At 43.0% G+C, this 13,821-nt stretch overlaps 1 protein-coding gene across 1 annotated transcript in view; it reads left to right on the top strand.

Moving 5' to 3' along the window:
* Positions 1–13,397: 13,397 nt before the first annotated feature.
* MDH1 (malate dehydrogenase 1) overlaps positions 13,398–13,821 on the top strand; it is a 12,447-nt gene continuing 12,023 nt past the window's right edge. Inside the window, exon 1 of the mRNA XM_019549188.1 lies at positions 13,398–13,655. Coding sequence (XP_019404733.1) covers positions 13,413–13,655 — 243 coding nt within the window. The 5' untranslated portion in view covers positions 13,398–13,412. The remainder of the gene's footprint in view (positions 13,656–13,821) is intronic.

Below are 13,821 nucleotides of genomic sequence, written 5' to 3'. Positions count from 1 at the left end.
ATACTGATTTCTATTTCTCTTCAAATCATTTTAATCAAACATATTTCTAGACCTCAGATGGCTTAGTCATGAGCACAAGTAACAACGGGTGTCTGTATCACCTCGTGGATTCTGACAATAAAACATTGGATGTGGTCACATGCATTATAAATCTGTCTTCTGATCCGGAAACAACCACCAATTAGGTTTAACTTTTGGCAATTACAAGCAACTATTTTAGTTAACTCTACACTTACTTCATTTGTCTGTCTGACAAGACTGAATGCTAGTGTGTGTAATAAGGTTTGGCAGCACTACATTGCTAATGATCATCAGAACGCTTGCAGTGTTCCCTCTCTCCCCACCCTGGAAGACAGGCCAGACTTCAGCATTCCTGCTGTAACACGTGTGAATAGGGGATTTGTTCCACTTTCAGGTGGGGGAGGGGGGGGGATGGTTTTTTTTTTTCCTTTTGTCTGTTGCTCTGTGAAAGGTAAAAATGAAAGTAAAGAAACTGTAAGTAGTTGGATAAATGATTCCAAGACCATCAACTGGTACACTTTTATGCAAGCTCCTTACTTCCTGCCTGTCTTTTAATTACTAGTCCTTTCATAGTGCGATCTGCTTTTATTTCCTCTTTTGATTAACTAGGGAAGAGTAAATACAAGTGTTAGTATAAAAAAAAGTTATCTGCTGGAATTCTGTTATGTTTCTTGATACTAATGCCCCAAGTCTGAGATGGAAAACAAAGATGCCTTTATATCTCCCACTCACTGTCAAAAGTTCTCATATCACATTAGTCTCCAATTCAAAATTAAAATTTTACAGTTTACTCAGTTATCATCGGTCAATGTAAAAATATCTAAGGCTACCATATACTACAAAACCCCCACCTGTATTTTACCAAATATGAGTACTGCTCACACAATAGACAACACTAAATAAGAATACCCATACAGAATTTCTCTCAAATAAGTGGGTTTATTAGGTCCACAGGATGTGATGCAGAATCTAGATTCTAGTGGAATTTTCATATAAGCTATACCTCATTCATGACCATTACAATTTAAACCTTTTACAAATTAAAGAGAACAATTATACAATAACACATGAAAATCTTGAAAAGCAAACCATGCATCAAAATAGCTTTTTTCACTACCTTAGATAATAATTTACAGTTCTTCAGGGCTGATGGACAGTCTTTCAGCTATACTACTTAGAGGTGCAGTGAAGTAGAACATTACAATAGCAGCAAGATATGGAAGACTTAATTAACTGTTTCCATCATCTGATCAAGTCATTATAGGAGGAAAGTATGGTTCAGTGAAATTTGATGGCCAGGTGCCCACTACATGACATGACATGGGCAGAAGAGATTTTATGCCAACAACATTATACATCATATATCCAATTCACTTATTTTTGATATTTCAATAAGTTCCTTTTCAACATTTTTAGCACGTGCTTTGCATCTGAACCAAAGAGATATCACTTAAAATTGAGAGAGATCATACAGTACTGTCTTGTTCTAATGATACACAAAAGAACTTTGTTGAAACAGAATGCAGAATATTTAAACTCTGTTTTCATACACTTACCTGTTTTCAAATAACCAAGAATGAAATTGTTTGATTTCTAGTTAGATTCCTCTGCACAATACTTAAAAGTTAATTTATAACTCCAGTACATGGAACTTATATATGGTGTTTCAATATATCGGACTTAAAGGCTCACAACCAGGGTCGTCACCTCCTTTCCAATGACACTGCTGCAGTCCCTGACTGATCCAGGCACAGAGGGAGCCCCAGAGCTATTCCTGCCCCACTACAGTCTGCAGGGAACAGCCACTTAGGATGGCAGGCTCAGTAGGGGCCAGCAGCAGGCAAAGGAGGCTGGGGAGCAGGCACTGGAAGGAGGAACCTGATGTTGTTCCTGTTCCTGGCTGAACACAGCTCCTTCCATGCCAGGTCAGCTCGTGACAGCACCAGTAGCAGTGGTATACAGCAGTGGTGCTCAACTTTTTGGTCCCAAGAGCCACGTAAGGGCCTGAAGCCAGTCCATGGCTGGATGGAGCCCTGTGCACCAGAACGAGGACCGGAAGTCAGAGCCATCCATGGGGGGCGACTGCCCCAGGCCCTGCACATTGGGGGGCTCCGCGGAACCAAGCGGAGTGGTGCAGCGACTCTGCGCTGCCGCCGGCTTCAAGTCCAGCCACTCACCACCTCCCACAGCCGAATCCACCACCAGCTTCCTCACATCTGGGGGTGGGGCCCCAAACAGGCTGATTTGCCCCAGGCCTTGCATAGGTTGCCTTTGCCTGCAGCCAAGTACCACTGGATCCCAATCATTTCCCTAGCTCCCCAATCATTCCCCCTAGCCCCTGCAGCTTCTCCCAGGGCTGCCAGCATTGCCTGCCTCACCCTGGTAGGGGCGCAACTGGGGGAGCAGCTGGACGAGCCATGGCTTCTTCCAGGGCTGCCGGCTCAAGCTGGGGCTCATCCAGCTGCTCCCCTAGCTGCTCCTGCTGGCACTGCCTAGTGCCTGCCTGTACAGGCTATGGCTGAATCTCCAAATCTCTCTGAATCTATCTGGAGGCTTCCAATTCAATTTGGAGAGATTAATGGGTCTCCCGATTCAATTGGGATTCGGAGATTCAGCTGCCGAATCGGGTCAAATCTCCTCCAAGTCAAATTGGCTACCACGGCTTCGCAGAGCCCTAATCTACAATATAAGTTTAATATTACCTTACTAAACATTCTAGTTTACTCTGCCCCTCTGTTCCCTTCCCCCAGTAACAGAAGTATAAATACATTTTGAAAACAATGCAATTTAAGTATATAAATATTTTCCTGTGCCAATATATTAAAAAAACGATTGGCCTAGCACATACCAATTTTAAAGCCTCTACTGACTACTCTTTATAATGCATATTAACAAGTAGTCTGGCCAACTCAAATTAATTTACAAAGCCTGAGGTACACCAAATATTTTATTCTACCTATTGTGGCAATAAGAATTATTTGGATAACCCAAAGACTGTAACTTTGTCCTTGTAAAGAGGAAGGGCCTCACCAGTTAGAAAAATAGTTTGTTTTCTCCCTGAAGAAGCAAAATGACTCTTAATCAAAATATTATTTATTGCCAATGTTTTAAACCAACTCTTTGCCTCAAAGGAGTAAATCGTATGGGCAGAAGGCTTAACCAAATTTACTTTCCAGCATGTACGTAAGGGTAAAAGCATCTGCAAGATAAGACTTTACTGTTTATACAGTCATTGAGGAGCAAAACTGCATGATAATCCAACTTTTCATATGACTTAGAATATGGACAGACATAGCATTTAAAGCACTTCAAACGCCTCCAAAGTACTTCAAATGGCCAGCATACGAATGTAAATGCCCTTTGAAGCACTCCCAAAAATAGCAGAAAGGCTCCAAAAATACCCTGTTGGAAACAGTTAGAGGTACTTAAAAATGAAGTACTTCCTACTATGTGTGTATACTCTAAGAAGCATGACAAGGGAGGGCTCAGTCCTCCAGGCTCATAGTACTCTACTTTGCCACCCTCCATGAAAAAAAGGAAGGAGTACAGAACAGACTATCAATGTGAACTCCCCCATGTGTTATGCTTCCACTTTCCAGAGTGCCCCTCCCCACAATACCACCATAACCAAGAGGCATACAGGGGAGGGCACAGGAACTCAGGTCTATCAGTTCTGGTAGGTGGATGCCCTGGGAAACCAGAGGCAGAACACACAGGAAAGCACTCACTTATCATGGGAGAGGAGGAACTACAGGATGCCGTGGTTGATGTACGTGCAGCCACAGCGATGTTGAAGCTCTCCAGCTGAGGGCCATGCTGGGGCAGTTGGGCAGAGGGGGAGGGAATCACTCCATGCTTGAAGCATTTCTTTTTTGAAGAGCTTCAAATATCATGCCTATCCTTTCCCATGATAGCGGAAATGGTCAAAATGTCATCACTTAGAAGGCCTCAAATAGTACCCAAGTCTCAGTACAAGCTACATGGTTACTGAGAATTCACAAACAAGGGCTGAATAGGCAACATGGGATCTTCCTGTGTGACAGTTAAGTCCCAAACTGACACAGCATAATTCCACACTGGGTCCATAAACTGCTCTACGTTTTATAAAGGAGAAAAGTAAGATTAACTTGGCAATAACTGGAACACCAGAGGCAATTTAACTACAGCTAATTATTAATAAAAATGTATCATTTCTGTTCCACAAAAGTACGTTTTATGAATGCATAACATACACACAAGCATATTCACAGCCATAATGTAATGACAAAATACAGTCATTTACTAAAATGCAAATATTGTGAATCAGAACCACCACACCTGCACTTCTACCACTAAACCATCTCTACTGAGTCTACTTCTATTATTACAAAAAAATTAAATAGATTATTTAAAAAAAAGAAAAAGAGATTTGCCAATCAATTCTTTTTTTGAATTTTAAAATTTTCCTCATGAAAATACTTGGTCCTGTAGCAATTAAAGGTGTTGGATCCAAATTTCGTAACTAATTTACCAGAAACATTTTCATCTCATTGAAAAGTTTAAGTCTGGAATAGTTTTGCTGTGACATAGCTTTACTGGCATTTCTGTAGATTGTAAATGGCTCTGCCAATTCAGCCATGCAAGGTTCACATTAATGAAACTGTAAATTATTTTTGTAATCACATATTCTCTCTCTCTCTGGCTATGTAATTTATATACACATTAGTGTTTATTTCATATCACACACACACATATGCAGAATGCATATATTCTGTGCAATGTTTCTTCTTATGAAATATTGCACACAACAGTGAAAACCTTATGTGATGACTTCAAAACCTTAAAGCTTGTAAATTAATAAGAAAGTATTAAGATAAGTCTTAAAGAGTGTATTTCAAGTTTTAATGAGAGAGTCTATGGTAGGAGTGTTGCTAAGAAAGCTTTAAAACTTAGTTGCAATGTATTAAGAAACAGTATTCAAATCAATTATTTTTCCCTGCAGTATATCAAGTTTCAGGAGACAGAACTAAAACTGGGCTTTCATTTTAGACTGAGTAAAACAAAACAGTAGACTGTAATATCATATGTTCTAGCGAGCTTCAAATGCCCAGGGTGTTGTGAAAAAGCATTTTGCTTCAGGCATTTGAAATTTAATGCTACTTTAATATTCTCAGTTGGATATTGTTAGAATGGAATTTCAAACATTTCCTGCAATTTGAGTTACAGATTACCAAAATAAATGCTAAGCAGTACAATTTTTTTGAAACACATATGTAAGGTTGGCATAGTGGCTTAATGTCCTGTTGTTTCTTGCTTTAGCAAAATTAATTTCTACTGTCTTTGAGCAGGAATTCAAATACCACCTGGAGATTCAAACCCATAATTTAACTGCAGCATACTCCCAGCTCTTGATTGATACACAGGGGCTGGCTTGAATGTGACAGGCAGCTAGAAAAAGAAAAGGCCATCCTAGAATACTACTGAAATGCTTTTGAGTCAAAGCAGGTTTTCAGACAGTGGACAACTTGAAAACAGGTATTCAGCCCATTGCTGGAAACACATGATAATAAGATGGTGTAGAAAATAATTTACACAAGAGCTCATGATTTTTCCATACTAAAAATGTATTTTGCAATACTAGAAAAGCATCTTCCTAACATGACTTTTATACTACTAAATCATAAACTTGTGGCTATACATGAGTTAATAGGCCATCTTAGTCATTCTAGACAAACTAAAGGAACGATTAATCTAAACCACAACTAGTCAGGTTTCCCCTTGCTTGGATGAAGGAGTAAGTTGCTTCCCCTCTTCTCATGGAACAGCTTTTTCAAATATGCACCCAGTCAATTACTCTCAGGGTTCTTCCCACTCCTTAGCAGTCACTCAGTAACCTCCTAACAATCAGATTCACAATGTGAACAGGGCAAAAAGGGCATAAAACCAGGTTTTGTATCTGCTATAGCCAAGTAAGGGCTCGGGACAATTTAGCCCAAGGTTTTAAAGGCACATTCAAGTAATCCTACATGTGCAGAACCCAAATATTGCTGTTTGTGCCAATACAATTAAGAGAACGTGCTTGCTTTTCCTTCCTCCTTCTATAAGAGTACTGAATAGCCATAATACTAAGGCCACCTTATTACTGTTTGCTGTCTTATGAATCAATTTGTGTAATTTAAAATTTCCCCAGCAGACCAGATATCAAAGTAATCCTGTGAGGGGACAAAAAACTATTCATGTATGAAACCAAGATTTAAGAGAGGTAAAAATTATATATTTTGTTTGCTTTTAAATCTACTTTGGATAAATTCACCATTTAAATGTGTATATGTATATATCAATGTATAGTGATGTTTGAGTCACTATTCTTGTTTCAATCAAGTGATTTCCTTACAAATGAATACAATAGCAAAACTTTGTTAGTACTTGTGTTTCTGGGACAGGAAGAGGGATTCATAATCTGAAGCCAATCTTGACATACCAGTTAACTTTCTTTTCTTCTATACAAAAGGACTGTAGGTATTTTTAACAACTAACTTGAATAAGCCAACAACAAAAATCATCATTTTTCTTAGTTAAGAAGTTATGTACCGCCTTTTCTTAGAGTACAAAACCATCAAAATACTGATGTTGCTGCTCATTGGCCAGCATTCAAGTAATGTAGGCCTTGTGACAATACAGGCTAGACAAAGAAACAGGGCAGGTAAAACAAGATGAATTATTTGAGGCAAACTGCAATTATGAAGGCAATCAGAGCAATATTTTTAATGAGGAAGGTGTTTATAACTGTACCAAGGATTGGATACACAAAACTATCTGTCACTTTGACAATGTGAGTGCAGATGAGTGTAGTAGACAGGCTCATCAACCTGTGCAAAGTTCAGGACATAGAAGATTACCCTTAAGGCTGGTGGTTTATAACGGCATAATTACATAAGAAGTTACAAAGAAAAGGAAGGAGAGTATTAAAGATACAAACAAGGGCAGAGTCATATTAGTTCACTCAAAATATTTTTATTTTTCAGTAAAATATTTTACCATTTAACTAAATGGTAACAGTTTTCAAATCTTTATATGTCTTTAATAGGGACTCCCACTGAAAAGTTTATACCGCTGTCTGAAAATATTTTCAAACATTGTTATAACTTCAAAGTATTAAAAATGAAATATATTAAGAGGTTTATTTCTGTTTTCTTTGAGATTTTCATTCTGTGCAGTTAACTGCAATTTTTTGTTTATTTCTTTGTTTCCCTCTGTTCATCCAGCTGTTATACACAAAAGCTGTGGGAAAACACTTTTATAACTAGAAAAACGTTATATAAAAAAAAGACAAAAAATGGCATGGAACTCATGATGCAGTAAACAAAATCTTTTTTTCAAAAGCTAAAAATCATAAGATAATGAGCTGATAACTTCCCTTTAATATTGGTATCTACTAGTCTCTAATTCCACTAACCAGAAATAAGGAAGGTATAAATTTCTGTCTTCCCTTCAGAACTTCTCAAGAACAGCAGCACTATGCAGATAGCTGCTTTCAGTCTTGTCATTCCCTTCATCTCCACTCTAAAACCACATATATCTAGGAATTTGCGACTTCCTCCTCTGTAATCAAATGGCAAGCTGCTATACCTGTTTCTGAAAGTTGCTGATCTTGCAGCCTCTCAGGCTTTAACTTGGCAGCTCATGCTCCTCAGTAAAACTGGTCCAGCTGTCTACCATCACTTCCACCAATTCCTATGAAAAATCTCTAGTATGGGACTGATATATTGGTTGGCTATTGGATCAGCAACCATAAAAGGAGAAATGACATTATTAGCTATTGGCTTTTTTGGTCATTGTAGTCAATAATTGTGGCCACATGCCTGGAGCATCCTGGCAAGCGTAGTCCAATCCCAGTGCCCCACCACCAGCCCAAGTCTGTGGCAGACTACTGGTCCCAGTGAGCAGTGGGAGGGGTAGGAGTGTCAGTGAGCAGTCACAAGGTGCTCCCTGCACTCAGCAACAAAGAGGCCATTATCAGCTCCTACTGCTGTTGCTGCTGCTGCAGTGATGGCAATACCACACACACAGCAGGGGCCTGAGCACTGGGGCTGCCATGGAGACATTGGACTGCGTGCAGGCAGGGTAAGGTGCCATGTGAGGGACATTCTGCTTCGCCAGGAACTGGACACCTTTGCAAAAGTGGCTTCTCCCCAGTGGCCATGGGAGCTCAGCTGTGAGGGGCCTGCCAGTGCTGAGGCAGCATGCTCTAGGGCTCCATAAGCACCCAGTGCTGCCATATGCACGAAGGTCTGCCCTGCCTGTCCAGGATGGCAGCGTGGGCTGCGGATGGAGCTGTGGGCAAGGGGACAACGTGCATGGGAATAAGGTGGTTAACACTTTCCTCATCAAGGGCTGGAGCAGGGTTATGTCAGTAGTTTAAAATGCCTTGCACTATTACTAAATATCAGTTTTTGGATCAGCATCGGCCAGTATGGTTAGTTAATCAATGGCTATCAGTATTGGGCAAGAAAATCTTTGTTGGTGCACCCCTAATCTCTAGATGTGTAAAACTAATATTTAAAATACTAAAATGATGCCATTGAAGGCAGGAATTCCATGGGTAATAAATAAAAAAGTAATTAAGGCCACTAACTACTGTGGCAAGGAGACTTTTGGCAGCCCACTGTAACTAACATGAGTATGGCAAAAACAAATTTTCCTTTGTTCAGAGTATTTCTTCTCTAACAAAAGACAAGGAAACGTGCCAGCACACCCTTTCTCTCTGCCCCCAGTCCTTCCACATACGTAAGAAAGTCTCCATTGTCTATGCTCCCTGACACTGGGAAAGCTGAGATGCCTACTCAACCTCTTCAATAAAATGCCTTGAGTTTTCTGCAGAAAGATGGACAGCTATTGGTGAAAGCAATGAGACAATAAGGTCTGAAATTCCTACCCCAGACTGGAAACCTCAGGTCTCCTATTTCCTGCAGCTCAGGGATGTCAAAGATATGATCCTGAGCTGGGTCCAACCCACCAAGCTACCAGTGCGCTTCCCACTGTTGCGGGGCAGGGCCTGCACAGATATTAGCCTGCACCTACCGGAGCCTTGCAGCCAGACCTTGGCACTGGCCCCAGACCCAGATACTACTGGCCTCACAGATCTGGTTTGGGAGAAGCTCCACATTCCAGATCTAGCCGGGGGCCCAAGGTAAATCTGACACCTCTGCTAAAACTAACAGAGATTTTTTGGGGCCGATACCAATAGCTGATTTTTACAGGAGGCTTATCAGCTGATACCCATCTGATTTCCTATACTAGCCTGACACCTTGAAGAGCTGCATGCAGCTGGTAAGTCTGTTGTGGTTGAAGGGGAGGGAAGGGGTGTTGTGGGGCACAGATCAAGGCCCCTGCAGTGAAGGAGCAGAGCTGGGGCTGGGGCAAGTGCTGCCTAGCTGGGGTGGGGTGAGGCAGGAGCCGGATGGAGCCATGGCTTATCTGGGGGGGCACAGGGAGGGGCAGGGGAGCTATGGGGAAGGGGGCAGCTCCTGCTGCTGTGTGCTTCTTGTACAGGAGCCACGGGTCTGGCAGCTTGTCCAGAGCTTGCCTGGTGGCTCCTGCTGCTAGTCCGGGGCAGGGCTGGGGGGGGAGGGGGGCTCCATGGACAGGAAGGAAACATGTGTACCCAGATCTGCGCGGGCGGGGCAGGCTGGGAAGAACCCCACACAGGCTCAGTCCCAGCCCGCCCCATGTAGATCTTGGGTCACATATCCCCCCTGGACAAGCGGCAGGAGCAGCAGCAGGAGCCACTGGACGAGCACCAGACAAGTGGCTCCCAGATGAAGGGCACACAGCAGCAGGAGCCCCCCCTCCCCTCCCCACATCCCCTGGACATGCCACAGCTCTATCCCGCACCTGTGCTGTCCCAGCTGGGCAGCACTTGCCCTAGTCCCTGCCAGGCTGTGCTCCTCTCCAAGTTATCGGGCTGTGCTGCTCACTGCCTATGTGCTGCGCTGAAGCTCATATGGGACAGGCTGCACACGCAGATATTTATCAGCGAAATTATTAGCCACATCGGGCCAATTTCCGATACAATGAATTTTCTATACATTGGTGCCAATCTGATATTAGAGCAATGTATTGGTGCACCTCTAAACAGAGAAGACTAAACAGAGAAGATGAGAAGGAAGCTAATACTTTAAGGATCAAAGAGATACTAGGAACTAGCATTGCTAGCAGTGGGGAGAGAAAGGAAAAGGACAAACATTTCTTGGATACAATTAATTTTAAGGTTCCATTCATAAATAGTATATAAATATGATTAATAGATGTTATAAGCAGGTTATAAGATATGAGTTGTATACGTTACAAATATTTAAAAGGTGCATCACTAGATTGTTTCAAATGTTTGCTTAAAAGCAATCAATTGACCAGTTGGACACTATAAAAATCCAGAACCATTCCCCAATGTTAATTAACCATTTATTAAAATATCATTTATTAACTTTATAAAAATGTAGCCTTAAGATAAAATGCAATCCATTTCTTTATAAGCAAAGTGAAAGTCCAATGAAATACACGAAACAATTCAGTACTCTTTAAAAGAATGTTTATGTAACTAGATTTCACTGCATCTTTTATGCTTATGCAGCCTCCCTACTGATGTTATGAACATGAACTGTGAAAAACTAGAACTAAATAAGAGACTTTCACAGTAAGTACAAACACTACCTGAAATATTTTATTTTCCTCCAATATATTTTCCTAAATTATTCAGGACCTATTTAATTTTGGAGTTCTTTAAAATTATTTCTTATTGCATTGATTTTGTCTTTGTTTTGACTCTCTTCTCCTGACTCAGGCAATCCAGACTGTACATCCCAAACTGCTCTTGCTGCAACTAACTGACAATAGCTGAACAAGCTGGATTTCATTGTATGTAGTTAAAACTATCTTAAGAGAGTAAAACCTGTGGAATTATTTGCATGTTTCTATTGTTAACATTTTTTTCAAACATTCTAAAAGTAAACGCAGGAGCCAAACGTAACTTCATGAATTACTGGAAATATGGATTAACTTACCTAAAAAAAAATCTCATCAATTTCAATGGGTGACAGTGAAGAAAAAGAAAATCCCATCCAAAATAGGAGTTAAAGCACACAGGCAGCTGTTAATAGAGAACAAGTCAATTTAAAAAAATAAGAAAATGGAGAGGATGGCTCTGGCATCATAGGCTTAAAAAGTTAATTAACTATTAACTCAAAAAGACAGACCTCAAATTAAAATGTCTCAATTAGCATTTTCCATCCCCCAATTGGTATCATTTTTAAGTGTGAATCTCTTTTGCAAAGGTAAAGTAAAATATACTTTTTAGTATAAGCCTAATTTATATGCACACATAGCTCCCATCAATTATATTTTACTCATTGTCAGAACAGCAACCTTTGACCCACAGTGATAGATAAAAGAAAAGCACAGTAACAAACTAAGGAATAAACAAAAACTGAGCCAAACCCATGTCAAGTGGCCATCTCAGATACAAGATATTGGGCTCTCTAAAAGAAAACCTACACATAACTGGAATAGTACTAGCAACAAAATGGGTTGTGAGGTAACATTTACAATAATAAAAGTGTCAAAAACAGGACAGAAAACTTTCAAAGAACTGGATCTTAAACGTGGATGCCATCCTATTCTTCCATTGCCATTTTTCTATGAACAAGAAAACTGTACAACACTAAATACAAGGAGTACATTAAGAGCCATACATAAAAAGGATAAGCAGAACATCAGTATGAAATGTAGCACTAAACATTCCAATATTGAGTAGCTTGGACATGGGGGAAAGGAGGACTGGCAAGGCAGCAAAAAGAAAAACTAGATGTGCTTGCCTGATTATAAATTGCTTGGAATGGCTGATAAGAAGGCTCCCTGAAGACCAGGATGCACAATATCTTATTGCATCAACTAAAATTTTACAATATCAAAAAAGAAAAATAACAATTTGAAGATAACTTGAAAGATTTAACATGAGAACTACGTATGAGGAAAGTTGTCTATAAAAAGACACTACACTATGATGCCCAGTGGTAACAAAACAATGAAAAGCAGAAAAGTAAAAAATTCTAAATTTAAGGCCTGAGAAGCAAAAACCCATACAGAGGTAGTGCAATCTAATATTAGGTGGGTTTGTTAACCTGAAGAGTTTCACCAGTTCACAGGTGAAAACTTAAGATGTACTTGAGTGAATCAGTGCAAAAGGTTTTGTGGATGTTTACTGGGAACTGCATTAGGTTACACTGAAACTGAGGTGCCTCCACAGGACTTTGCATGGGTTTAATTCAATCAGTTTTAAAACAAAAGGTATCGTAAAGTGTGAGCACAACAATGCCAGGGACATGAGATAAAGGCTCTATTTTCATTCCGGGCACTTATCTAAACAAGACAGAGCCACTGATTTAACTAAAGTCTATCACTGAATAGATCCTACATTAAAGCCATGCCATGTACTGCATGGATGTGCTTAAATGAGTTTACAGCCCCCGGCTATTGATTTAGCCAGGATCGGTCAGCCATCCATTTGAATTAAACGGATGATGCCAGGTGTAAAATCCAGCAGAGCGAGTCCACACCGGGTTCTGTAGCAGTTGACATATAACGAGAACAGCATCAGTGACGCCTGCACAATCAGCCAAGCCCAGAGAGGTGGGATGCTCAGGGCCCACAGGAGGCTGGAACGGGGAAGCCACTCAGGACAGTGGCCCCTGCAAGCTAGACCGCAATCCTGCAGGAAAACCCGCGACTACCCCAGAGCTGGCCCTCCTGCGCCGGGCGGGGGGCCAAACGCACAGCCCGTGGGGCAGGCCCGGCCTGCAGCGCTACTCTGCCCGGTCCCTGGCCCAGCACCGCGGGCCCCGCGCTGGCTGTCACAGCCCCAGCTCTACCACTCGACTGCCAGCGCCGCCCGAGCAGCAAGGGCAGCGGCTCTGACACGGGGCAGCAACCAGTGCCACGGCGCTGGGCACCGAGCCCCGCCCACTCGCCCGCCCCGCCCGGGCCCACGCGGGGCAGCCGAACCCACCGGGCAGTGCTGGCAATGGGGGGCAAGTGGCACGCGAGGAGCGGAGCAAGAGTATCAACCGCCAACTACTCCCGCGCGCTCGGCCGCCCGGTCGCGTGGCAACCAGCGAAGCAGCTCCCCTGCGCACGCGCAGCCCCTCCCCTTCCTACTGCATCCACCTCCTCCAGGCGCATGCGCAACCATGGGGTAGTGTCCCCCGGCGGAAGTCGGGATGGCCGTCCTTCGCCGTGACCCTGACGTCATTGCAGAAGGGTCTCGCGCCTTTGCGAAAGGGGCGGGGTAGGGACTCGGCTACCAGCCCTGCCACTCTACTCCCAGCGCCCCGCACTCCCACGGTGGGCGGCCCCGAGGCATGCTGGGAGATGTAGTTCCTCGCCGGCAGAGGTTGCAAGCCGGGCAGAGGGTGGGCGGCGCGGGCAAAGACTACAAGACCCAGGCAGCTGTGCACGTGCGTGGTGGTGGTGCCGTCGGCAGTCCCGGCCCCGTCGCTCCCTTAATACCTCCCGCGCCGCGCTGCCGTGTCGCTGTGATTGTCGCTAGAGGTGACCCTGAGGCAGCGCCGCGCCAGGACTTGTCGCCGCATCTCCCAGCCATGGTCAGTACCACGGGCGCCCCTCCGCCTCGCGGTGGCTGTACCCACGCAGCCGCGACCGCTGTGACCCCGGGCCGTGTGCAGCCCCTCCTGCCCACCTCCCTAGTGGAGACCACGTCGTGGGGGGAGGGGGAAGGTGACCCCGGGGCCGGGGTGATCTCTGCCTCGG

Source organism: Crocodylus porosus, unplaced genomic scaffold, assembly GCF_001723895.1.
Source record: "Crocodylus porosus isolate Cpor-Errol unplaced genomic scaffold, CroPor_comp1, whole genome shotgun sequence".
Lineage (NCBI taxonomy): Eukaryota > Metazoa > Chordata > Crocodylia > Crocodylidae > Crocodylus > Crocodylus porosus.
The sequence above is the reverse complement of the archived record's forward strand: the minus strand, read 5'-3'. Positions and strand labels throughout refer to the sequence as shown.